The sequence below is a fragment of the Corapipo altera genome, unplaced genomic scaffold (assembly GCF_003945725.1).
Source record: "Corapipo altera isolate COAL_440 unplaced genomic scaffold, ASM394572v1 80, whole genome shotgun sequence".
NCBI lineage: Eukaryota > Metazoa > Chordata > Aves > Passeriformes > Pipridae > Corapipo > Corapipo altera.
Window position 1 is genome coordinate 456135 of NW_020885025.1, and position 24776 is coordinate 480910.

The 24776-nt window shown below is 45.5% G+C and overlaps 1 protein-coding gene across 6 annotated transcripts in view; it reads right to left on the bottom strand.

Moving 5' to 3' along the window:
* Positions 1–24776, bottom strand: part of UBR4 (ubiquitin protein ligase E3 component n-recognin 4) — a 79552-nt gene that overhangs the window by 24803 nt on the left and 29973 nt on the right. For 2 of the 6 annotated variants that reach the window (XR_003531723.1, XM_027668005.1), the window contains exons 47-79: positions 24533–24696; positions 24124–24340; positions 23520–23736; positions 22136–22168; positions 20974–21037; positions 20373–20507; positions 19895–20060; positions 19525–19662; positions 18962–19083; positions 18257–18368; positions 17636–17766; positions 17328–17505; positions 17032–17136; positions 16388–16543; positions 15197–15365; positions 14216–14312; positions 13695–13802; positions 13103–13219; positions 11216–11425; positions 10148–10297; positions 9251–9478; positions 9074–9152; positions 8093–8335; positions 7020–7188; positions 6331–6475; positions 5564–5649; positions 4989–5076; positions 4387–4580; positions 3147–3386; positions 1922–2060; positions 1292–1417; positions 1006–1134; positions 255–598 (exon numbers count right to left, since the gene is read on the bottom strand). Coding sequence is in view for 5 of the 6 variants with exons in the window: in XM_027668005.1 (XP_027523806.1) it covers positions 255–598; positions 1006–1134; positions 1292–1417; positions 1922–2060; positions 3147–3386; positions 4387–4580; positions 4989–5076; positions 5564–5649; positions 6331–6475; positions 7020–7188; positions 8093–8335; positions 9074–9152; positions 9251–9478; positions 10148–10297; positions 11216–11425; positions 13103–13219; positions 13695–13802; positions 14216–14312; positions 15197–15365; positions 16388–16543; positions 17032–17136; positions 17328–17505; positions 17636–17766; positions 18257–18368; positions 18962–19083; positions 19525–19662; positions 19895–20060; positions 20373–20507; positions 20974–21037; positions 22136–22168; positions 23520–23736; positions 24124–24340; positions 24533–24696 (4999 nt within the window). In the remaining variant the exon portion in view is untranslated. The remainder of the gene's footprint in view (positions 1–254; positions 599–1005; positions 1135–1291; positions 1418–1921; positions 2061–3146; positions 3387–4386; positions 4581–4988; positions 5077–5563; positions 5650–6330; positions 6476–7019; positions 7189–8092; positions 8336–9073; positions 9153–9250; positions 9479–10147; positions 10298–11215; positions 11426–13102; positions 13220–13694; positions 13803–14215; positions 14313–15196; positions 15366–16387; positions 16544–17031; positions 17137–17327; positions 17506–17635; positions 17767–18256; positions 18369–18961; positions 19084–19524; positions 19663–19894; positions 20061–20372; positions 20508–20973; positions 21038–22135; positions 22169–23519; positions 23737–24123; positions 24341–24532; positions 24697–24776) is intronic. The other 4 variants (XM_027668008.1, XM_027668006.1, XM_027668010.1 and 1 more) reach the window with 4 other exon arrangements.

Consider the following 24776-nt stretch of genomic DNA (forward strand, 5'->3'; position numbering starts at 1 on the left):
GTGCTTGTACTAAATACCAAAAGCTCCTGGGACTTCAGCTTAGCCAATAAAAAATGTACAAAGAGCTGGAGTGTAGTTTGTTGATGTAAAATATGCCCATGGCAGGCAGTTGGGACTAGGTGGTCTTTAAGGTCCCTTCCAACCCAAACCAGTCTGAGATTCCACGATTCTAAGATAACTCCCTTATAAAGCTACTCCTTCCTGATCGTGTATTGACAAGGATGAGGTTTTCCAGAGGCTGAAGCAGCTCTAACCTGGTCAGAAGGCACATGAGCTGCCGGACTTCCTCCCGCATCGTGGCTGCGCCCCGGCGCAAGTTGTAGTCGAAGAGCTCCCGGATGAGGCCCTGGGACACCAGGATGTGCCTGATGGCAGAGTTGGTGGCCAGGGCCCGAAGCAGGGTGATGCAGTGCTCCGTGACAGCCGAGGCACAGCCGTAGCATTTCGTGGATGACGTGTGGCCACAGCCCAGGACAGACAAGGCACGGTACTGGCTGGCGGTGAACGTGGGCTGCACGGTGCTTCGCGACGACTTGGTCGCCGCCTCTCTCTGTTGGAGATCGTATTCCAGGAGTTCCTTCCGAGAGGCAAACACTTTCTGGAAACACAGAGAAGGAGTTGGGGAGTAGTGAGGCAGCACATAATTGTTAATTTGTTAATTCCATTCACAGGTTATTTTCACTGTGTATTTTGTGAAGAAGCATTTTTAACCAAGTATCTCCAAACTTGAAATCCTTCACGGCAATGGCAGATTTGGGAAATCTGCTGGAAATATCAGCCTAAATCCCAGTTATCCGCCGTGTTGTCTATATTACATGCAGTGTAACACTGAAAATGTGATAAATCCACTAATGGTAACCACAATGTTCAGAAATGACTATTTAATTATTTCCCTGAAAATACACAGCTGATCGCTTATTGTTAATGATATTATTAAATGCAGAGTGGCAACATCCTGATTTCTGATTAACCCGCGACCCAAATTCAAATCAAAGAACATCACACCTGGATGATTTTGGAAAGTTCATCAAAAGAGTTCTTGCAGTCACCACAGTACTCCTGGGCTAACTGGAGTATGTACCTATTCACACTCGCTGAGGTAGAACTTATCCCTCCACTGCTTCCAGACTCATCCTGGAACAGAAGGCAAAACAAAAAGGAATCATATATGAAGGCTACACACAAAAATAACTATTTCAGAGCAGCATCCAAGGCAAGGACCTTTGGCAGTGTAAAGGCCAGTGTGGCACTAGCCTGGAGATCAGTGCAGATTCCACCTGCCCCTTGTTACCTGGGGTTTTTCAGGAGCTGCCTCATTCACTTTACACAGCAGGTTTTCCAGCTGCGGTCGGTGTCCCATGAGCTGGTGATACACCCTGTCAGCCTTGTCCAGGAGGGTGTTGATATTTGTTACTGCCTAAGAAGAAAAAAGGAAAGGTTATTTTATATTCAGAACTACAACCACCAAGCTCCAAGTCTTCTGTCCCTTTTGTCTTTCTACGGGAAAAACATAAATAAATGGTGACCCTGCACCCTGCCACGAGAACCACTCTGCGGACACCACACTGAGCACACTAATCCTTTGGGACAGGACACACAGTGCAGTGGGCTCTTCATTCCTTAGCAGAGCTGCTCAGGTGGGTTGGTGAAGCAAACAGTGCAACCCAAATTCATCCCCTTCTACAGCAAGGCAAAGAGATGCAGTGCTAGAGGGTTTATAAGTGAAGCACTGAATGTCTCTTGAAGAATTACTTATTTGGTGGAGCAAGACAACAAATAAGGAATGCATTAGTCAGTGAGAAGCCCTGAAGGAACACTGCTTCTCAAGGTGCTCCAAGAGGGATGGACCTCTGATGTGCCCACACTGCTGCCCTGACCAAGACCTACAGAATTTCATTGATGAACCTGCTCTTAGTCTCACCTTCTTTCGATCCTCCTCATTTTCAATGGGATCCACTGCACAGCAGGGCTTGGCATAGAGCATGAAGTCAAAGCGAGCGTATTTACAGAACCCACAGGCATTGCACAGGAAGGGATCCTTCTCATCATAGTTAATGGATCTGAAAGGTAAGCCAGGAAGGTCAAAACATGCAGTTCAACTTAACTGAGGCAATAAACTCAACTCTGAACCGACTCTGGTAAAACAAAAAGGTGACTCTCAAAACATCTAAGTGACCAAACTGCCTTGGGGAAGTGAAATACACGAGGTCCATGAAAATCAAAACCTACAAATCAGGCAACAAAAAAATCCTTTCAGCAGCGCCACATTCTGGCTGGAAAAAGCAGAAACAGATGTGAATTTGTTCCCAACAATTCTGCTTGAATGACAGTCATTCCCAGCAGAACATCAGCCTGGGGCACTGTGTCCTTTAGGAGAGCACAGATAAAAGGAACCGTTTTGTTTTGTAAGGTCTGGCTTTTCAGTGCTTTCACTCCTTACCCAGTTGCAGTGGGACTGGCTGCAGCATAATTATCCCCTGCAGACCAGAGCAGCAGGACAGAGACCAATTTGTAACTCCTATAATCCAGGAAGGGATGTGGAAACCTTTCCATATATCAGTAATCACCTGATGTATGGAAAGAACTTGCTGAACACCTTGAATCTCATAAAATTTAGAGAGGAATATGGGATAACAATAAGGGGAGGAGAGATATCGGATAAAGAGATAAAACTGACAAAGTGAAGGATTTCTAACCCTGTAGTGGAAGTGTGTATAGAACACAGTAGATTACCCCTGAGACTGCTCTGAATGAGGAGAGCACAACAGAAGCCCTGAATAGCACTGTCTGTCCAGCACTGAGCTAGGGGTCCTGGAGGGAACCCCCTGCAATCCTGTACTGAACTCCAGCCTCATATCCAGCCAGGCCAAAACCAACCTCGTCCTGGGAATTCTCTGGTTTGAACTTCTGAGGGCTTGACCTGAAACTTCTAAGCTCCCTTCATACTGTGGCATCAGGTTCCCTTTGTTAGTCTGTATTAACATTAAATCCCTGTAAGCCTGTTTTATACTTCTCCACTAATTTGATCGTGTGCTTTTATTAACCAGAGTCATGGATTTAAATAGCAGGGAGGGTTTTGTTGAACATCCAACATGGGCATGAGGGCTCTGGCAAGGGCTGTGTGGGGAGGAAGGAGGAGGACACACCTGCACTTGTGGCACTGGTACACGTTCTCCCCACAGTTGCCGCACACGCCCGGGTTGGCCGGGACGGACGCGCTGCACCGGGGGCACTGCAGGGTCTCGGTGGATGCCTGGTAGTTCTCATAGAAATCAGCAAATTCAATCATCAGGTTGGAGGCCACGATGGGCAGCGGCAAATCGATCTTCACCTCCGTCTGGCCTGGGGTCAGCTGCACTTTCTTAGCTTTGTGCCAACGAGCCGGCCTGGAAAAGGGAAAGGAAGTGGTGTGGTTTTCCAGGGGGAAGTTCCTTCCCCGCCCACATGTGAAGAGAAGCCAAACGCAACCGTCTCGGCTCCAAATCTACTTTAAAAGGGATGAATGGAGAGCAGTTCTAGGATTCGTTTCCTTAGCTTCTGTATTGACATGATATGTAGCCAGAAATACATTTTAAGCCTTTATCCTCTTCATAGAGAGAGACTGTTTGGGATTAAAGAGCTGTTGATGCCTCATGGAAAAACTTTAATTCTACAGACATTTTCGAGGGATTTTCACCTCCATTTTTTTATTAGTAAGGACATTTGCATGAAAACAGGATATTTATTTCTTAAAGATCTCATCTGCTCCCACTGCTTATTCTCAACCTGAAGTCAGAATCCTCTCTTTGTGACATCATAATCCTCTCCACAGCAGCCACTTGTGATGTCACAGAGGATTAAGACTTCAAATAAGCAATAAGTGGCAGGCACAGATTAATCCCTAAGCCAGAGCGATCTGATTCTGGTGAGAACATCTCGAGAAGTAAGAAGGGAAAGCATATAAGCAGGACTGGCTCCAGACTGAGCAGTGTATTGAAAAGAAGCCATTTTTGGTGGGTAAAGCAGAACTGAGAGTGAGACCATCCAACTTTTAATTTTAATTCTACTCTGTGGCTTCAAACAATGTTAACACTTTCAGCATTCCTGGACATGCTGCAATGTCCAAATTCTTTTTGGGTTCAAACTACACAACAATTTTATAGGCATTTAGGTGCTTAAAACTGAGCCTGTAGAAATTGAAATCCACAAATTTTGTAGGCATTTTTCAAGCTTCAGAGGATTTTTTTCAAAAATTGTAGGAGATTCAGAACAATCCCACCCAATGTGGGCTGAGAGTGATGAGGAACTGTCTAAGGAACCTTAGGAAAAACAAGAAGCGAAAGGTACCTCAATGGGAATCGTAACGTCAAATTCAGAGGTTGCACACAAAAACATGGGTGAACATACTTGTTTTTCAGCTCCACTATGGCCTGGACTGTCCTGTTGTTGTAGTAGAGATTGATGGTTCGGACCATTTTGGTTCGTTTGAGGTCCCCAATCTTCACTGTCACCTTGCTGATGGTGTGGCTGCCAATGAGCTTCACCACCTGCTGGGTGGTCGTGTACCGTGTGTCCACTTTGATGGAGGAGAGCTTGATGTACTGAGGGGACAAAGACACAGAGGCAATATGAGAACACCCCAAAACCTCAGGAATACAGTGAATGACGCCTGTAAATGGTTGGGATCCCTACCACTGGAAAGGCTTTAAGAAAGCACTTACTGCCAGTGTCATGCAGGATGACTGGAGCTGTGTCAGGGGAGGGTCAGGTTGGATCTCAAGAAAAGGTTCTTCACCCAGAGGGTGGCTGGGCACTGAACAGGCTCCCCAGGGCAGCGGTGATGGCCCCAAGGCTGCCAGAACTCAGGGAGTGTTTGCACAGCACTCTCAGGGACAAGGTGGGATGTTGGGGTGTCCTGTGTGCTCCCCCCCCCGGAGCTGGACTGGAGGGTCCCTGTGGGTCCTTTCCAACTCAGGATATTCCATGACTATGATTCCATGGTTACTCACACAAAAGGGCACCTCCGGATTGTTGCAGACAAGGCAAGGATCGCTCTCCAGGTAATAGCCATCGAATTCCACGAGCCCAGACAGTGTGCTGGAATGAGGAGAACAACACCGATATATGGAATTTGGTGCTTGCTGTGTTTGAAACACATGCCATCAAATCAGAATTGCTTTAATTTCCCTACAGGTCCCAGTCTGTGTAACAGAAGTGTTACAATATAAATCAAATCGAAAATCATTTGTCACTGGCAGCATTTTTGATGTAGTTATTAACTGCCAAAGTAGGACTAAGAGCACAACATTTAATTCTGCAAATCTCTATTTACCAGTCGGTCCTAATATTTTATAATTTACTGACAATGAAAGCAAAAAAGCTAAAGCCAAGCTCTGCTGACGGGGCACAGAATGTCAGGTTTTTCAGCTGGCAGAAAGGATCCTGTTGTTCTCCCAAGCCCAGCTGCAACAGACATGGAATCTCAGCAGGGCTCCATCCAGCACCACCATTGCATTAGCAGAACTCTGTGACCCCATGGATCACAGTTCCCTAGTGACACAGATCAAAGGCAAAAGGAGCTCACTTGTAAATGTTGGAGTTCGGGTGGTTGGTGAGAATGTGGTTTTGAGTCCGGAGAATCTCCACGGCCTTTTGGGAATATTCCTTCAACTGAAATACAATAAGGAAAATACTGTCTTCTCAACATTGCTTTATTGCTACAAAGACAAAAATATTCCTCATCTTGTGGCGTTCCTGGTCCCCTAGAAGATGCACACATGATACCCACAGGAATTTATGTGGTTAAATCATTACCCAGGAATGTGATAGATCCTAAAATTAGACTTGTACCACAATAACAGTGCTGTCAGTCAATCACTGCAAATGCCTGCCAAGATTTGAACAGCATTCGAATTTAAACACCCACATTCAGTGAGTCTAAATTATTTGTTCTCAAATCCACCGGTCTTTTAAGAAATGCCACCCCTTCCTTTGCTCAAAAATTATGGTTTCAAAAGATCTCTAGGATTTGCAACACTGAAAATCTATAAATTGGAGCTGGCAGATAAATGTATTTTCCCACAAAGGCTTCCTGTGGGAAAGAAATTTTCTTCTCAATAAATAAAAAACACCATTTTCATCCCAAAAACATCAAAGCAATAAAATAAAAAAATTCACACTCCTCATTTTTTTAAGGACCCCGCCTTTTCTAAAATTCAAATTTTAGGAACAAAAAATTTTCCACCAGAAGCTCTTTTGACAGAAAATCTGTCCCAGCGGTATCAAAAATTCCTGTGAATTATGTTGATGCAGGACCTGGGATGCTGCACCTCCTTTCTTGAATGACAGTACCTTTTTCTCAGTCTGCTGTGTTTTCAAAGAGAAGTATCCCAGGAGATCTACAAACTGGGCAGCCTTTCTTCCATAAGCTGGAAGTTCTGGCCAGATTGACCACATGAGATCCAACAGCAATTCCTGCTGAGACTTGTTGGAGTTCCTGTTGAAAGGATTACAGATAATCAGGCTCCTGAAGACAGATGTATAACATGGCACAAGATCTCGTGCAAAAGGAAAACACAAACTACAGTTCACCAAACTTAGGGATTATTATTAGTTAACAGAGTTAAATCCCATCACTCCTTGAAACCAGTTGTTTTCTAGCACTCCAAAATGAAAGCAGCTGTCTTGCAACAACCGAACTGAGTTCTGAAGGAGTTCAGCACCTTTGAAGTGTCTTTGCCTAAATAACTCCCAACTTTTTAACTGTATGAGTCTGCATCTGCCTCAGAAGTCCACTTGCCCACAAACACCTACTCCAGCACATGTGAGGAGTCGGATTTTGCAGATAGAATAAAATGTTTCTTGCAGAACACAACTCAAATTGATCATGAATAAGTCACGACTTCTACCTCCGGCACCAACAATTGCAAAATGGTGGGAGCAATTCCAGGGGAGGTAATAACCTGCAGGCTCCAGCTTCCTTCAAGAGACAAGGACAAGGACAGAGCTGAGCCTGCCAAGGCCACGCTGCCCCAGCTCACCTGTAGATGTGCAGGGCCAGGCAGTGGGCCTGCCACCTCACCGAGGAGGAGTTGGACTCCAGCAGGAAGCAGCGCAGGAACTGGATGAGGGTCTCCTTGTCAGCAAACTTGTTCAACTGGTTCACCAGAGCTGTGCACAGCTGATCTTCCTGACTGCCTGAACCCTCCCCTGCGGGCACAAGGAACACTTCAGAAACAGGATAAATGCAGTATCTCATAGTCAGGTTACTTTCCTATTTTATACATCACAGAGAGAGGATAATGGGGACAAACTGCTGTGGTTTGGGTATCAAGCAAATTTAACATTCCCGTCTTTTTCAAAAATATAACCTAGTTCTCCCAACTAACAGAAAAAAATGCTGGAAAACTTGCCACTAAGGACGTGAGAAATGTGCTACACATCCTGATAAAAAGAAAAGGATTGACCATGAGGCACTAAAACGACTCACAGGGAACCATCTGATAGTGAAAGCCAAAATGGTTCCTTGAAGGAAAGCCAAGGCAGAATTTATGCCCATGACTTTTATAGGAAAGCTTAATTACTTTCCCAGGACTGTGGATATTCATTAAGTAGCAGCCCTGGCTCCAACAGAGCTTCCAAGGCAGCCAGAGGAAACAAGTCTGAACACAATTGTTGAAGAGCAGAACTAACTGGGTGTGCATCTCCAGGACTTGTTTTAATCCTCATGAACATTTCAGCCTCCTACAACCCAGGACAGGCAGGTTAAGTGGGAGCTACTTCATTATTAGATGAAGTAACTTCCATTAGACAACTTCAAGTCCATTCAAGTTAATAAACACAGGGGCGTTGGGAAGTCCTCAGCACTCAATTTCAGCCCAACTCTTAGGGCACAGAGCTTCATCTTTGCCCCCTTCCCATCTACATATGGTGAAATTGCTCTTCTCTCCTAATTGTTGCTGTGGCCTGCGAGTGCCACAGTCCATGACCCTTCCCCAACAGTGTGATTTATCACCACAAGACAAAGCAGTTCTCTCTAAACAGAGTAAGAGAGGCTGGGAGGAGCAGACTTCCTCCCTAAACCCACCACAGGACAGGCCCAGCCACAGCTCACCCTCTCGCTCCTTTTCCTTTTCCTCTTTCTTGCTCTTTTTAGTGGAGGATTTGCTCTGTGTTGCCGCCTGCCCAGAGCCTGATGCTGCAGGAGCAGAGGTGGAAGAGGTGCTTGATGATCCAGAGGATGAAGCCACAGACAGCACTTTGCTGCCACACAGAGCACAAGACAACAGCTGCAGGAGAACTGGAGACACTCCTTCATCCACCAGGAAGCTGACTTGGAGCAGAAAATAGAGAACCGCTGTGGAGGAAAGAAGAAAATATCTGAATCCTACAATCATGGAATATCCTGAGCTGTAAAGGACCCACAAGGACCAAGTCCAACTCTTGACCCTGCACAGGACACACCCAAAATCCCACCCTGTCCCTGAGAGCATTGTCCAAATGCTCCTGGAGCTCTGGCAGCCTTGGGGCTGTGCCCACTGCCCTGGAGAGCCTGGTCAGTGCCAACCATCCTCTGGGGAAATAACCTTTTCCTGAGATCCAACCTAAACTTCTCCTGACACAGCTTCAGGACATTGAAGCCTGACTTTAAAAAAAGGCAAAAAAACCCCAACCTAAACCAAAAAATCTTTTGACCATAAGGACCAAACTCACAGAACCTTCCTGCCCCTACAATACAGAATCCTAATATGCGGGTACACCAAGGTAAAGGGGTTCATCCCAAATTAAACTCTGGAATAATGGCAGCACAAGGAAGAGAACACAGATCTCCTATTCCTGTAAGTTATCAATACACCATATTGTGCTCTTTAGCCAAGGACTAAATGCAATTAGGGCACTGGGATAATTCGTACTGGAAGCAGTTCAGTCCTACTCAAAACTCTCAGCTGTGTCTCCCCTTCTCTGCTGAGCTGCCCCATCTGAGATGCCTTGGTTCAAACCACAACACCAAGGCCTCCCTCTGCTCCTTCAAATACCCCCTGAGACAGAACTCACAGTCACCTTTAATTCAAACACCCCCACAGACAGAACTCACAGTCATCCTTAATGCAGAACTTCTGCCAGTTCACCGTGCGCTGTGTGGCAATCTCTGCACAAGCCTTTAAATGCTCCATCTGAAAGGACAACAGGACAGGATCACACATCCCATCAGCCTTCTTGACACACCAACACAACCCGCCCTTGTTCCTGGGACAGCAGCACTTCTCCTCACCAAGGAGATCAAGGTGTCGTACTGCAGGGCAGAGCCAGAGCTCGCTGTCACCACGCTGGCTCGAAGGAAAATCCCTTGCTCTTCCAGGAGCTTTTTGATCCCACGAACGTGGGAGTCCAAGGTGTGGAGGTCCCGGAGTTGCCGGTACTTATCCTTGGAGCCACAGATGAAGAGCAGGAGTTTCCGGACTTGGCGGCGCACGAACGGAGTCTGCTGGATCATCAGGTACTACACAAAGAACAGCCATGTCAGCACGGGACTCACCAGGGGACACCTGGCCAACAAAAACGTGTGCTTTCTTCCAAAAAGAAAAGATATGGGAGATGGATTCACCAATCCAACAGATTTAAGGTACCTCACAGTCACCTGTAAGTCACAGGCAGTAGAAACACCGCACAGCAATACTGCAGCATCCTGAAACCACTGCTGAAAACCATTCCTTGTCATCTACAACCTCAAATAAATAGCTAAACAAGCCTAATTAAGAAATCCTATCTCATACTTGTGTAAACGTAAGATAACTTGTTATCTCAAGGAGGAAGCAAACCAAAGGAATGGAAAAGATAAAAACTCCAAATATCTTCCTGATATTTTTAAGGACTCAGTACCAACAGCCAAACATGATGTTACATTTTACCATTTCAGAGAAGGTTTTCTCTTTGAGTTTCGTGGCAGCAAACACTGAATTCCAGAAAATAATAGCAACCTAATTTTTCATGTGTGTTTTCCCATAGATTCCTGTTTAATAGGAACAACACAAAGTCAGGGGTTCACCTTGTTTCAAGGGGATTGAAAATCCGAGATGGATGTGAGACCAGTTCTGCAAAAGCTCATCTCTCCCATGAAAGAAATTCTTACTGGAACTATTTTGTTAAAAATCTGCACATTCTTGCCTACCTCGGACAAAAAGTAGAACCAGGAGTGATCAAAGATGGGAGGTGGGATGCGGGAGTTTGTGTCTGCAATCTTCTTGATCTGGTAGGGCAGCCGCAGCACCATCTCTGTCAGGAGCTGAGTGTAGGCCTCAAAAACATCTGCAGCGTGACCCTGAAAGCAGAAGCAACCATCAGTCCCCCAGGCTCTGGCACTGAACACTCCCAGTGTGGTGCCATGACAAGTGACAGGGTGCACTTATTGATTTTTCTAAAAACAAAGTTTTTCTGCACCTTTCCCTTTGATAGTCAATTGATAGTTTAGGAATTGACAGTTTGGGGACTGCGGTATTAAGAATCATATTAATGAAAATTCCAACACAGTCCTTATGAGAAATCTGCATTTAGACTCTATACTTATTAAAGCGGGGATTTACTTTCACACACGTACAATATTTACTAATGATTGTTATCCTGGTTCATGGATTCAGAATTCTTCACAGCCAAAAGAAATGCTTCCAGCTGATCAATAAAACCAGGGCAATATACCTCCATTAGGCCTTGAACTGGGTCGCAACTATGAGGATGCACCAAGCTGGTCTGGAGTAATTAGGCATTTTAACATATGAGTTTTCAACTTAGAAGACGTTCTTACATTTAATTAGGCTTTTTTCACTGCACCTGTGCATACATCAAACCCCCCTAGCATCTTGGCATAAAGACACCATGGTGGTGGAACAAGTCTAGGATTTAGTGTGCAAATCCCATCCACTGCTCAGTTACTTTGCCAGAAAGGGTTCAGGAATTCTGCCTGCCAAGCACAAGGAATCAGAGGACGGAGAAGCTTCCCTTCAGGATTAACACTTCACCCAGGAACAGTGACAGCAGCTCCACAGAACTCTGGTGTAGGAGTGCACCAACAGATACAGTGTGCTGGGCTGCTCTGGGAGAGCTCAGAGCAATCCCACTAAGAGAATGGATTTTGTTTGCACTACTCAGGGAAAACTAGTTGTGCAAGGATGCTTCTCCCTGCTTCTGTGCAGCACCCTTTAATACAGCTCATGTAAAGCTCAGAATACAGGGCAGGACTCACCTTCACATACTGGCGGAGGAAAAAAGGGCTCATGTCAGGGGGAGAAGAAGTCGTGTGAGGTTTCAGGAGCTGGCTGGTGGCTACTGGCTCCTCATCATTCTGCTGGCTCTTCCAGTACTCCAGCAGCGACTTCAGCACATGCAGACAGTAATCAACAGCACCAGAGCTCAACAAGGCAGCAGCAGTGGCACTGGAGATGAGGGAGGAAGACTGGAACAGAGAGGAGGTGGATCAGTAACATAGCAGAGAACCCTGAGCTGGAAGAGCTGGGAGCACCAGACAGCACTTGCTGACAGTGAGGATAAGAGAGCAGGTTTTGATGAAACTTTGCAGGCAGCTTTTAAGTTTGGAGTCTGTTTGAGGTTGGGGTTTTTGGGGGTTTTTTTGTGTTTATGAAAAGCAACTCAAATATTTACAGAGACTCTTTTGAACAAGTGCTTAGTAAAGGAAAACAAATAAAATCTCCTCTTAAGTCTAATCTCCCCTCGACACATGTGCCAGAGGCCACTCTGCTACGGATTAGACGACTAGGGCTTTTTTCCCTTCTCTTTTTTTTCCTTCTTTTTTTTTTTTAAAGTTGGGATTTCTATTTGTTTATCTGGGTTTTGGCCAGCTGGGCATGAATTCTGGTAGAGAAAGAGTCCCTGTTGCAGCTGCTGCTCACAGGCTCTGCTCCACCCAGGTATTGCTCCACCTGCATTCTCAGAGACGAGGAGCTTTGATTTCTGTGGGAAGCTCGAGTGAATAACAAAGGCTGGAGAAAAAGCTACTGTAAATAAAACTATTAAAGCAGCCCTGTAAATCCAAACAAACCCCACAGCTCATAAGCTCATTAAAATTTGATGCAGTTCAGACTAAATTTTTTAACCTCTATGCTTTTTTATTAATCTCCTTCCCACCACACATACTGCTTTTTATGCCTTATTACTGTACCTTTTAGCAACAAATATCTAAGGAATCCTCTTAGCGACTTTTACGTTGACACAGCAGCATATTGCTTTCCAATAATCACATTACAAATCCTCTTTAACCCCTTCAGCACTGGTAAGATGCAAGGGAAAAAATCTGCCCGACCGTTAACGTGTTGCCCTGAGCTCAGTCTGAAACCCTGCACAAAACAAGTGGATCCAGTTGTCTTTACATGTCTGTTTCCTCCATTCTGAGTTTCAGAGATTTTTTTTCCACAAGAGTCAAGTAACATTACAGATTTCTTATAAATTTTTCCAAAGCACTTTGAAGTGTTTTTTCAGTCTTAGACCTGTTATTTCAGTTAGCAGCTTTTAGATCTCTTATGATGAACAAAAGACCCCCAAGCACATCATAGAATCCCAGAGTGGTTTGGACTGGAAGGACCTTAAAGCCCATCCCATTCCATCCCCTGCCGTGGGCAGGGACACCTTCCACTAGCCCAGGTTGCTCCAAGCCCCATCCAACCTGGCCTTGGACACTTCCAGGGCTGGGGCAGACCACATGCCCTGCTTCTCTGGGCAACCTGTGCCAGGGCCTCCCCACCCTCACAGGGAAGAATTTCCTCCATATATCTAACCTAAATTTCCTCTCTTTCAATCTGATCCCATTCCTTGTCCTGGCACTCCAGTTCCTGATGCAGAGTCCCTCTCCAGGTTCCCTGTAGCCCCCTCAGACACCAAAAGGTGCTGTGATATCTCCATATAATCTTCTCTTCTCCAGGCTGAACAGCCCCAACTTTCTCAGCCTGTGTCCATAGGGGAGGTGCTCCAGCTCCTCCTCTGGACTTGCTCCAACAGTTCCATGTCCTTCTTATGCTGGGGTCCCCAAAACTGTGCAAAGTATTCCAGGTGGGGTCTCAGGAGAGCAGAGCAGAGGGGGAGAAAATCATCCCCTGACAAAGCAGTTTGGAGAACATACCTCACAAATGGAAGTCTTGGATCCTGACTTGGTTCTGGACATGAACACACTGAGCAGCCTCATTACCACCAAGTGCACTTCATTCACAGGAGAACGCTCATTTTTCTTAGACACATCCTGCAACAACAGATACATCCTGCTTGTTCAATCACAGAGCTGAGCAGTGACCCAAGCCCCTCAAGTTCAGTGCTCTGGTCCTCAGGAAGCATTTCAAATTTAAGTTCAAGTAGTAATACTAAAAAAGAAGCACAAATGCCTTAATAGAAGCATAAACAGTGGCCTGACTGCCAGAAAACAGTCCCACACAAATGAAAAGCTACCTATGTCAACCATGCATCACTTATCATGGCTGTTTTCCGAGTTTAATTCAAGCAGAACAAGTTTTCATGCTCATTCGTGGATGCCAAAAACAGGAAACAGTGAGAGTTCCACTCATGTAATTTTCTACTTTATGTGAAGTAAAGCAAGAGAAATAAAACGCCTGAACTCATCCACACAGCAGTGTTTGTGTTTGTATGACCCCCACACATCTAATTCCTCCATGGACAGAAACCCTGTCTAGAAAGAGCAAGTTCAGAGCACATGCACACACCTTTTTGTCCATGCCCAGCTCTGCAATCAGCTGGGACAGAAGGTTATCCAAAGCTCCCTTATCTTTCTCATCATCTCCATCTAGGTCTGTTGTGAGCATCAGAATTACCTGGGAATAAAAGTCAGAGAATTATTACAAGGCAGGTTCCATGTTTCCAAGATAAATAAATTATCTTTCAAAAACAGCACAAATTTTATCTTGACTTATCTATGTGCTTTCCTACATTCTGCCTGAGACATCACACCCTAATTTGAACATTCAGTATAAACCCAAAAGATCTTCCCAAATACATCAGAGTTCAATGATTTGAGCCCTCAGGGTCATCAGTCAGCTGTAAAGTCATACTGAGAAAGGGTACAAGTCCAGCAAAAATCTATGGGTGAAGAATGCTCTGTAACACTTTAAAGACACACATTGTGACTGGGCAGGAAAGAGAAAGGGAAAAGCATGTGCAAACAGAAACCTGAAGTATTAGTAGTGATTAACTGATTGAGGCTGAACTCCTGACCCTCCTCACTCACCTGCATGTAAGGGATGGCTCGGACCCCTCCAACATTCCTCAGCTGAGGTAAATTCTGCAGCAGCCTCTCCAGTAACATCAGTCGCACCATGTGCAGCCTGGGAAGTCAGAGCCAGCAATCAGACACATCTCAAAACATATCAGACCCAGCAGCATCTCCAACAGAGCACTGCAATTTGCCACAGAAATCCCAAGGGCATCAAATCCTCCCAAAGAGGAGTGGACTCCCTCAGGCTTCCCCGTAAAGTGATGTCAAGATACAGAGCATCTGACAATGGATGTAGTTATTCACTTCAGAGCTACACTGCCCAGCCTGGCCACCTGCAGAATCCAACTGCCTGGAAGCAGATCCTGCAAATCAGTCCCAAACTACTCTGTACAAGTGACTGAGCATCTACTCCCATAGAATGAAAAACTGCAGATGTTTCCAAAGTGCTCAGGACACTTGTACATGCTTTTTTCCTAACAGTGAATTTCACAAGCTCACAAGAATGTAGTGATTCCTCTGTTAACTAGACTCATGCAGGACTCTTTCATCACTTCACAGAGGCAGCAGTTCTGTGGGACACACGCTGGGTGTGTGCACCACGTTACATGGTGATTGCACAGAGGGTGGTCGGGCACTGACCAGGCTCTCCAGGGCAGTGGTCACAGCCCCAAGGCTGCCAGAGCTCAAGGAGTGTTTGGATAATGCTCTCAGGGACAGGGTGGGATTGTTGGGGCGTCTGTGCAGGGCCAGGAGCTGGACTGGATGGTCCTTGTGGGTCCCTTCCAGCTCAGAATATTCTAGCTCAGGATATTACACTTTATGGACTCTGTGGTTTTGCAATGTCAGTTGGCTCTAGTCTGTGTTTCTGACTTTCCATTTTCATTTTCCAGCACAAGGAACCCACCATGAATTGCAGCACCTGTAGCCCACTCCTCTACAGTGTAAGCACAGAGAAAACGTGTTATTCCAGAAGAGGAAAGCAAAGCCCCTTGCCTGTTGCTGGTGTGGACGTCCCCCTCAGCCTCCCCTTCCCCTTCAGAGCCCTCTCCCTCCTGCTGGCCCGTGGTGGTGCTGATGGCACCTGTGCTCGAGCTGACACTGCCTGGCCCAGCCGGGTGGCCCTCAGCAGTCGTGTCCCCATAGGCACTGCTTCGGCCAGACACTGGGAAAGACAGAGAAAAACAGGGAAACATAACGTCAGAGTGATTGACCACGCATCTGGCCTGCTTCACAGCAACCAGCACAGCTGAACTGTAAATAGGAGTCTAGGTTCTAAGGAGATGAGGGGTCTTTAGCTCTCTTCATAAAGCTACAAGAGAATCATTTCTCCAGATGCAACTTCACACTCCTGCCATTCTTTCATTTGCCATCTTCATCTTTGTGGCCCAAATTGAACTGGTCCCACAGCAGTAATTTAAATCAAGTCAGACAAGGTGTGGATGGGCAGTGCAGACAATTATTTTAATAAAAGTCTGTGATTATTTTACCCAGGTGTCAGTCCCTTGATAAAAAGAGAGAAATTAATACTATCCCATCCAGAGTTAACCAGCAGCATAGTGAATTCTCTCAGTCTTGCTCTAGGCTACTGCATTCTGAGAAAAGAAGGCTTCAGGGAGACTCATAGCAGCCTTCAGTATCTTAAAGGGGCTTACAAAAAGGAGGAAGAGGGACTTTTTATACAGGTAGATAGTGACAGGACAAGGGGCAATGGTTTTAAGCTCATAGAGAGGGCAGGGTTAGATTAGACATTAGGAAGAAATTCTTTATTCAGAGGGTGGTGAGTGAAGAATTAGTACAGGATGACCAGAGAAGCTGTGGCTGCCCCATTCCTGGAAGCGTCCAAGGTTGGACTGGGCTTGGAGCAACCCGGGATAGTGGGAAGTGTCCCTGCTCATGGTAGAGGGTGGGATGAGATGAGCTTTAAGGTCCTTTCCAATCCAAACCATTCCACGATTCCATGATTGTACAGGCCAGCCAAATCCACTGCTGACTCCACACTTCTACAGAACCACAAAAAGTGAGGAAATGCTTGGTCTGTACGGCACTTTGGCAGAAACCATAAAATGATGGATGGCAGCAGCTACTTGGAACTGAGATCTCTTCTCTGCCAGGGATTACCCACACCCTCTCACTGTGGTAGCCCCGGGAGAGCAGAGAAGAGCTGGTGCAGCAGGAGCCACTCACCGCTGTGCTCCCCAGCCACGGAGTCCACGGCACTGCCGCCGCTCTCCGAGCCCACGCTCCCGCCGTGCTCTGCGGGCGACGTCCGCAGGGTTGAGCCGTCGGTGGCAGCTGTGCTGCCCTCGTCGTCAGACGCTGGAGCTAAGAGAATAAAGAGAGCTGTTACAAGTAAAAACACTGCCTGGAGAGAACTTCAAAAGACACACAAGCTATGAAAGGAAAGACATGAATATTTGGCTTTGTTTTTGTGTCGATTTTCAACCATAAATGAAAAGGGAACTTAGGAGTGTCCATCGGTATGTTTAAGCCTGCTAAGAGCAGTGGAGGGGAGATATCCTGAGAGGAAACCTTCTCATCAAATACAGAGGCATGCAAGTTATTTGATGAACAATGTCTGGCTGTTTATAAATGCGAAGGAAATAGAGTACATGGTTTGTTTTGGCTGTTTTCTTTTAAGGTGAGGAAATCACTTCCTCAAAAGTCTACACTGAGAGTCCATCAAAGTAGGAAAAGGTCATAAATACAGTCAAAAATACAAGAAGCCAACAGTAAGAAGTGGCTCTTCAAAACCATATTTACAAACCAATTTAAAGCCATTTTTTAGGTCAAAATCTGGAAGAGGTCGACTCCTTGCAGTGAACAGTTACCTGATGCTGTTGTATCCGAGAGCGTCCCGGCATCGAGAGAAGAGGAACTGGGGGCTTGGCCAGACAGTCCCAAGCTCTGCAGTCCAAGGGCACTGCTGCTGCTCCCTGCAAGGACAGAACAAGTCATGAGCGTCCTTCTTTTATGGAATTATGTTAACTCTGGCATTTTCTGTACATTTCATAGTTCTACTGTCTTTGGGTCATTGGTGGTAACACCAACAGCTTTGCTTTGTTTCATTCCCAGTTTCCCCATATTCCATTTCCCTTTTCACCTGCCAAAGGCACCCATATCTTACCTTGCTGATCTTGCTGCAGGCTCAGGGCAATAGCCAATTCCACCATCGTCTCATCATCTGCATCTGGAGGGATATCCAGCATAGGAGGGAATCCCTCTGCTCCAGCCAGAAGAGCCTCCAGTGGAGAAGGGTTCCCATTATTCACATTCTCAGAAGTCTCCAGAACCATGGATTCAGACTATGGAGAGGAAACACAGCAAGAGCTTTCCCAAACCAGTAATGGAGCATTACAAACTGATCTATCAGCACTGAACTAAATTCAAGTCCTAGTACACCTAAAAGGCTCCAAAGAGAAGCTCTGGACTCACCACCATCTCAAAGTCCCCGTGGTCAACTTCATTCTGCTCCTGGCTTTCCTGTCGGATGTGCTCACCATTTGCTATCCCAGAACTCTGCAGCTTGTCTTCTGCGTCGTCATCGTCATCATCATCCTTATCTCCTGAGTCACAAAGGATTCATTAATAAATGCACAATTCCTCACATCAGCTCAAACAATTAATGCTGGGAAAAACTAAGCTACCCCCAATTACCAATAGATTCCATGACACCCACAATTTGCTTCAATATCAATAAACATCTCTTGGATGGAGCTCTGATACCCTACTTTTGGTTTGCACACATCTCTGATTTATAAGAACTTGAAAACAGGCACAAAATTACTAAGTCTGGATTACTATCCCCTAAATAAAATAATCAGATTTCCCTATCACTGAACGGGGAATACCTTAGAGAAACCTCCTCTTTGCATCCCAGAATATCAAAGAAGAGGTGACAGTTTATGAAATAAAATGTTAAAAAAGGCGTTTAGGGGACAAGACAAAGCAAAAGAAAGGAGAAAGATTGATTTTAGTCCCAATTTATAATAAGACTACTTTATTTTCCTGTCTTTTCTGATGCATGAAGTAGGGAGGGGAATGCATCTGCCATACCCATGGGAGTGTTGCTGCGAGGGGAGGATGGCAAAGTGACGTGTCTCCGCTTGTTCCGTGGTCTCAGCACTCTGATCAAAGCTTGTTTGCAAGAAAAGCTCACTGCTGGATCCTAGAGGGTTAACAGTTAATCATTAAACTTCTTAAGCTGTAAGTGCTTATTCACAGTATTTGGGAAGATGGTTAAAACACCTGTGCCCCTCTGTTAGTCATGATTCATGTAAGACACAAGTCACTGCCTTAACTCCCTGTTTCCCTCAAGAGCCATAAAGCAACACTTAAAATTCCAAATGCAACACATGACAAACATTACTAAAATACAGAGAGAGAGAAATTCCTCCGTCATTCGCTTCTGGCTGCGTGTTTAGGGCTGAACAGCTCTATTTTGATTCTGTACTATGTATTCTCATTCTACCTGTATTTAGTTTTATGTAATTACAGAATCACAGAAACATTTAGGTTGAAAAAGCCCTCTAAGATCAAGTCCAACCATAAACTGAACACTGCAAGCCCCCTAAACCATGTCCCCATGTGCCACATGTACACATCTTTTAAATCCCTCCAGGAATGGTGACTCCACCACTCCCGTGGGCAGCCTGTGTGAGGGTTGGACAGCCCTTTCCATGAAGAAATTGTTTCTAATATCCAACCTAAACCTCCCCTGGCGCAGTTACAGGCTGAAGCACAGCAGAGCAAGAGACACACCGGGCAAAGTAACATCTGCATGTAGATCTTGGATGCTGTATGGATACAATCCAGCTCACACGTGCAGTATCCATGGATAATATCCACCAAAGCATTGACTGTGGCTTCAACATGAGTGAGACCTAAGGAGGAATAAAAGTAGGACTGAAATCAGTTCGCTCTCTATTTCAACATGGAGTGAGACACTGCAGAAGGATCTTTTTTTTGTAGACTTCACGGTACAATGTTCACAGCACAAATATATTGATTTTCAATCCAGCCTGAGCCAGTCTTGTCTGTCTAATGTAATATTGTGAACTCTATGTACCACCACCAATGAATATCCTCTAACACCACTCGTGAAGCCAAATGCAGAGAAATCAATCACCAGTCCCTTTTTACTGACACAATACAAGTACTCCAGAAAAAAAGCTTTGGAGCAGAATCTGCAGCTGTACATCAGAAAGCACTCAGTGTATCATTAGCACCTTAAGCCTCCTTTGGAACAAGCCAAATGTCTCTGTTTACCAACTTAAAATAGGATCCTTCAAAAGCTTGACAACAGCAAAGGAAGAGTGGCACACCTGGCAGGCAGGCAGGGGCCAGGAAGGCGTTTTTGGGTTTTGATGCATGGAGCTTCCAGAAGTGGTTCACCAGCTGGGTAATAAACGTGCAGCCCTCTCCTTCCACATGTTTCTGGACCTCTTGCCCTTCTTCACTCTCTGTACAGATTAAAAAACATGTGTCAGATACGTGCAGGGGAAAGCTTTAACGAGGGTATCATCAAGTTTATTTGAAATGGCTTTTGTTAGAGGCTCTGATGTCCTCATTACGAGGACTATCATACACCCAAGAAATGTGTCAAATACAGTCTCTGTCATAACCAAACCCAAAACCCTACAACAGCTTCAATTATGACAACAGTAAGTTAAAGAAAATTATAGACTTATCTACCTGTTTCCAGCTTTGATTCAGTGTAGTGGACCAGATTGTTGGGTCTCATAATAGCAATGGATCGAGCAGTGATGACCAGCCTCTGGAATACTTCAGGATCAAGGTCCTTTCCTTCTTTGGTTGAGGAAGTCAAATACTGAATGGCTTTGCTTAGCAGTGCTTGATCCTATAAAGATAACACAGGCAAAGAAAAACAACTGACTCAACAAAGCAGCTGAAGTACAAGCACAGGACAGATTCTGGGGAAGTTCGGCACTCGCTACTTTAACTCTTGTCATCTAAGGACAACTAATACTAAGAAATCATAGAGTTTTGGTGAAACACAAAAGCCAGCCAGGCAGGCAGCAGGAGTTAAAGGGAAATTAGCCAGCAGGTTTATAGCTTATACTGCATGGTGAAAGTGCTTTCCAGGGCCGTGCCGCACCTCAAGCATAAATGGGTAAGTGAGAGGAGCCCCAAAATCCCTGCACCTCCTTACCTTGTGGTTATGGTAGGCTGAGCGACTGGTGTGCAGGCTGGCCAAGAGGCTCTTGGTTTGCTGCTGCACGCTGGAAGGAGCTGGCATGGACAGCAGCATCGTAGCCAGTTCCTGAGCTGCAATCTTATTCTTCTCCTAAGAACAGACAAAACCCATTATTCAGTATATTTATCATGAAGGTGATGCATGAGTCTGATTCCCCAGTGTACCTGCAGCTCCCTCCCCTCCTTGCCAGTTTCTGCCTTCCTTCAGTACCCTTTCAATAGCTTCCCTTAATTTACTGTTTGACATTTAACAGACATTTCACATGTTGACAGAAGAAAAGTCCTTTTGAGATTTATGGGCTTTCTACCCTTCTGTTTTTGTAAACCAGGTCACCCTACAGCACAAAAAGCCCACCAGCGATAAATGCAAATACCAATTGTCATTCTAAACTAGTTTCAAATGCTTTTGGCTAAGTCAACTTTCAGATCAGTGCTCTGAGCAAAACGGATGCAGCTCTGCTACTATCAGGCCCCCGGGGCTGCAGGAGGTAAGTGCTGAGCTCGCCCCTCCTCCCCCAGCTCACAAAGCTCAAGAATGTATTCAGAAAGTTACTTGCCTTCTCGTTGACTGGTCCTACAGCAAAGCAGCTTTCCAGCGCTTCTAAAGAACTCACTACTAGCCTGAAGGGAGAAAGGAAAGCGGGCTTGAGTACAGCAACCCTTCTCTCTCCTTAGCACTTTGCTTTATGTGGGTTACAGTCATGAGTAGCTCAGAGACAGCTAACGAATGCCAAGTACAAAATCAAAGCATGATAAAACCTGCCACAGGCACCATGCATATCATTTCATTGTGTTACAGACCAGAGTTAAACCTGGCTCACGCTCACAGACAAACTTAGGACTGCTTTAATAATCCACAGCTGAAAGACAGGGGCTTTTCTCTCCCAAAGAGGATAAAACATTTCCTTACGCAGCCTGCAGCAGGGATAACTTGGATTGTCTTGACAGTCCCAATTCACCATGGCCCACAGACGTACAGATGACTGCAGATCAAGGCTGGCTATGACACATGGGAAAAAGCGGAACCGACTTTGCTAAGGGAGTAAGATTCTACTCGCTTGCTGTTTTCACACAGGTTGCTCTTTCCAATTTGGAGTTTCAGCACAAAATATTCCACAGGAAAATTAACTTGGAGTACTGGGTTTGACCCAAGTGAGAGATGCTGAGGTTCAAAGTTTGGATAGAAGGAATGCAGGCTGGTAAAACATTTGCCCCGAGGGAAAAGCTGATTTACAACTGGCAGCAAAGTGCTGAATGTCCCTGCAGCAGCACTCCAGGTAGAACTACCTGAAATGCCATCTGACACACCAGAAGGAGCAGGAAGATACAGGAAAAAGGAGGGAAGAGAGAGCATTAAGGGGAGAAATAGCACTGTAGGATTGGGTATGAGGTAGAGGGAACAACTGTCTGGTCTGGTGGTGATAAATAACAACCCCCTACCCACAGCCACCCTCCGGAAAGCTCTCAGGGAACATAAGTGGGATAAGAAGGCGCAAGGAAGGAACAAAGCAGAGAGAGGAGTCTGCTGTCAAACAAGTAACAGTTATGCTGTGTACAGCAAAAATCTGCAAACCACCTGATCTTTACATTGGCTAAACCATCTGCCATGCAAATGTCACTTAGAAAACAAAAAGAAAACCCCAGTCAACAAAAGCCACACCATGTGTTCTGTCTCTCTGACACACACGCACTCGTGCAGAGAAAAGGATGGATACTAACCGGTCCAGGATGGTTAGGGACTCAGTGTCAGAACTTTGGGGGAGCAAAGAAAAAGGAAAAAAAAAAATGTGTAAAGCTCACAGAAAAACTCCCTAGAACACATTCTAAGCAAAAGGTAAATTAAATGGAGGGATCAGGAAGCCAGGAGAGCGCTCTGCACACTCACTCTAAGCACAGCTCTCTCTACCTGGCCAGCACACACTGGGCTAAAGCCAAACAAAGAAAGGAGATCCAGGGTACCTGCACAGAGAAGCCAAGCATCGCTTAAAGCACCATCCAAGCTTGAATTTAAATACAGACACCAAACTTCTGGTTTGGTGCCTGACAGAAAAGCTACCTCCTGACTGCCATTAGCTGTGTCCACTCAAGAGGCCCTTTAGAAGGTAACCATACTGCTTTCTGTAACACCAAATATTAAGAATATTTTTTTTGGATCTGAATTTTTAGACTATAATCCCCACTGCTCTGGAAAACACATGTCTGTGTTGAGAGGGACATCTTGTGGGGATGTCACAGCAGAGGAGGGAAGGAAAGGGAAAATAACCAAGGGAAAAAACTCCCGTGAACTATTAGCCAAAATATTAAAAGATGGCTGAACAAGCCCTTCAGCTGGAGCTAACTGCTACTTCAAGCTCTGACCCTTTACCTGAGAATTTCAGTCAGAAAAAATTAACCACCATTTCCTCACAGTTGAGCAGCATATTCCTTAAAATGCTCAGTTTTCAGCAGTGCTAGTTCCCCCTTGCTCTGTTTCCCTCCTGTCCTTGCTGCTTCCCAGGCTTTCTACAACTCTTATGCACAGACTGTACAAGCTCAGAGGAAGAACACAAGTTTTATTTCTTGTACTAAATATATGTCCTGGTTGCCCTTGGGGTTTGGCTCTCAGTAGGGATATCGAGGAGAAAAAACCCAACACTTTCTCCAGCACAACAGCTCAGTCTGAGACACATGGGCCACAAGATAAGTTGGTGGGAACCACAAGCCTAAAGCAGGGTCACACACAAAGCCCTCCTCAAAACTGAGCTTAACTTCAGAGGCCTGACTTTTGTGAGCTCTAGAGAACGAAAAGGGTCAGCTTGAAATGAAAGAATGTACCAAGGCAATAGAAATCTTTTAGCTCCCCAAGGCTGCTGAAACAAATGAACTTGGCAACGCAAAGCAGGCACACAGATCTATGCATCTACTCCACCAGAGAAATCAAGAGTGAGCATAAACCCTCCTTACAAGATAATCATTGACTTTTCAGTTGTTGCTTTGTAAGACAGTGAGAACAATTTGACTAATTCTCTTCAGTTCTCCCAGTTAAGCACACAAGTGCACCTAAGTCCCCTCCAGAGCAACCACGCATTTTCAAGGAGAAAGAAAGGAAAGACTGTGGAAATACCTCTCCAGGACAGTCCCACTGGCAGCAGCAGGGGCAGCTGACTCTGTGTCTCCAGTGCTATTCCCTTGATTCAGGTTTGGGGGACAAACATTGCTCACTGAAGCAGATGGGAAGTCCTCGGGGGGCTCATCAGGCCATCCAAACTGTTCTTTGGTTTTGCCATAAATTTTTATGGAATCCATCATGGTGACTCCAGCAGGATCAACAGAAGCCCCAACTGCAGTGATGAGAGAAATTTCTTAAAAACTAATAGAGTCATTGCTTTTGAATACAAACAAGCCTCCTCTCAATGTCAGGACAGCAATTACACTGTGTCATTAAAACACAGTCAGTCACAGAGTCATCTCCTTTCCAAGGCCATTTTCCTTCTCTTTTGCCTCAAAACAAAATTATCGAGCTGAGCTACCGAACATTCATTCACTGCAGCAAGAAACTGGGCCATAAATAAAGTTATTAAGTGTTCAGGGCTCACCCCTCAAACTGTTTTTGTAGTCAAGTCAAACAGATTGTGGAAATTCCCTACTGTGAGGTGAAGCAGGACAGCTTCAACCCACCCAAACAAAACCATCAGTGAAGTCAAACTAAGCAATTAACAAAGACTTACTGAAGACCGTGAGTTTTTTGTCAGCCTGCAAGGCTTCCTCCCGGGTGAAGGGGAAGTCAAACCAACGGGCCCTGGTCATGTTGAGCTGCATGGTGCGGCCAAAGATCTCCAGGTAGGAGGGAGCTCGTTCTATGGCCTGGGTGCCGATCTGGATCCGCATGCCCGTCATCACCATTGTGCTGTTATTGTTTGTCACTTCGATGGTGAAACCCCCAGGCTGCAGAAGACAAACCACAGCTCAAAAATTCACTCTTAAGTCAAGAATCTGATTCTTTACAGAGGTGTCTCCACCTTTTCCTAATTACAGGTTCATTTGAACAAAGCAGACTCCTAAGACACAGCATGCTGTCAATATGAGCAATGATGTCACCCAAGAAGCCCAAAAGAATCCCCGAATCGCCCCACGTACCTTTGTGTTGGCCACGTACATGCCCGTGGAATTGAGGCGGTGCTTTATCTGCTGAGCATTGTACACCTGCAGCAGGTCATTGCCTCCAAACTCCACATCTGTGAGCTGCTGGTTGTGTTCAAAGAAGTCAATGGGGAAGTTCACTTGGCTGGATGTGCGAGTTGCTGGAAGGGAAAAGAGAGGGTCCTGATGAAATACATTCTAAACTGGCAGAGATGTGGTAAAAGAGCTGCAGAAGGAACCT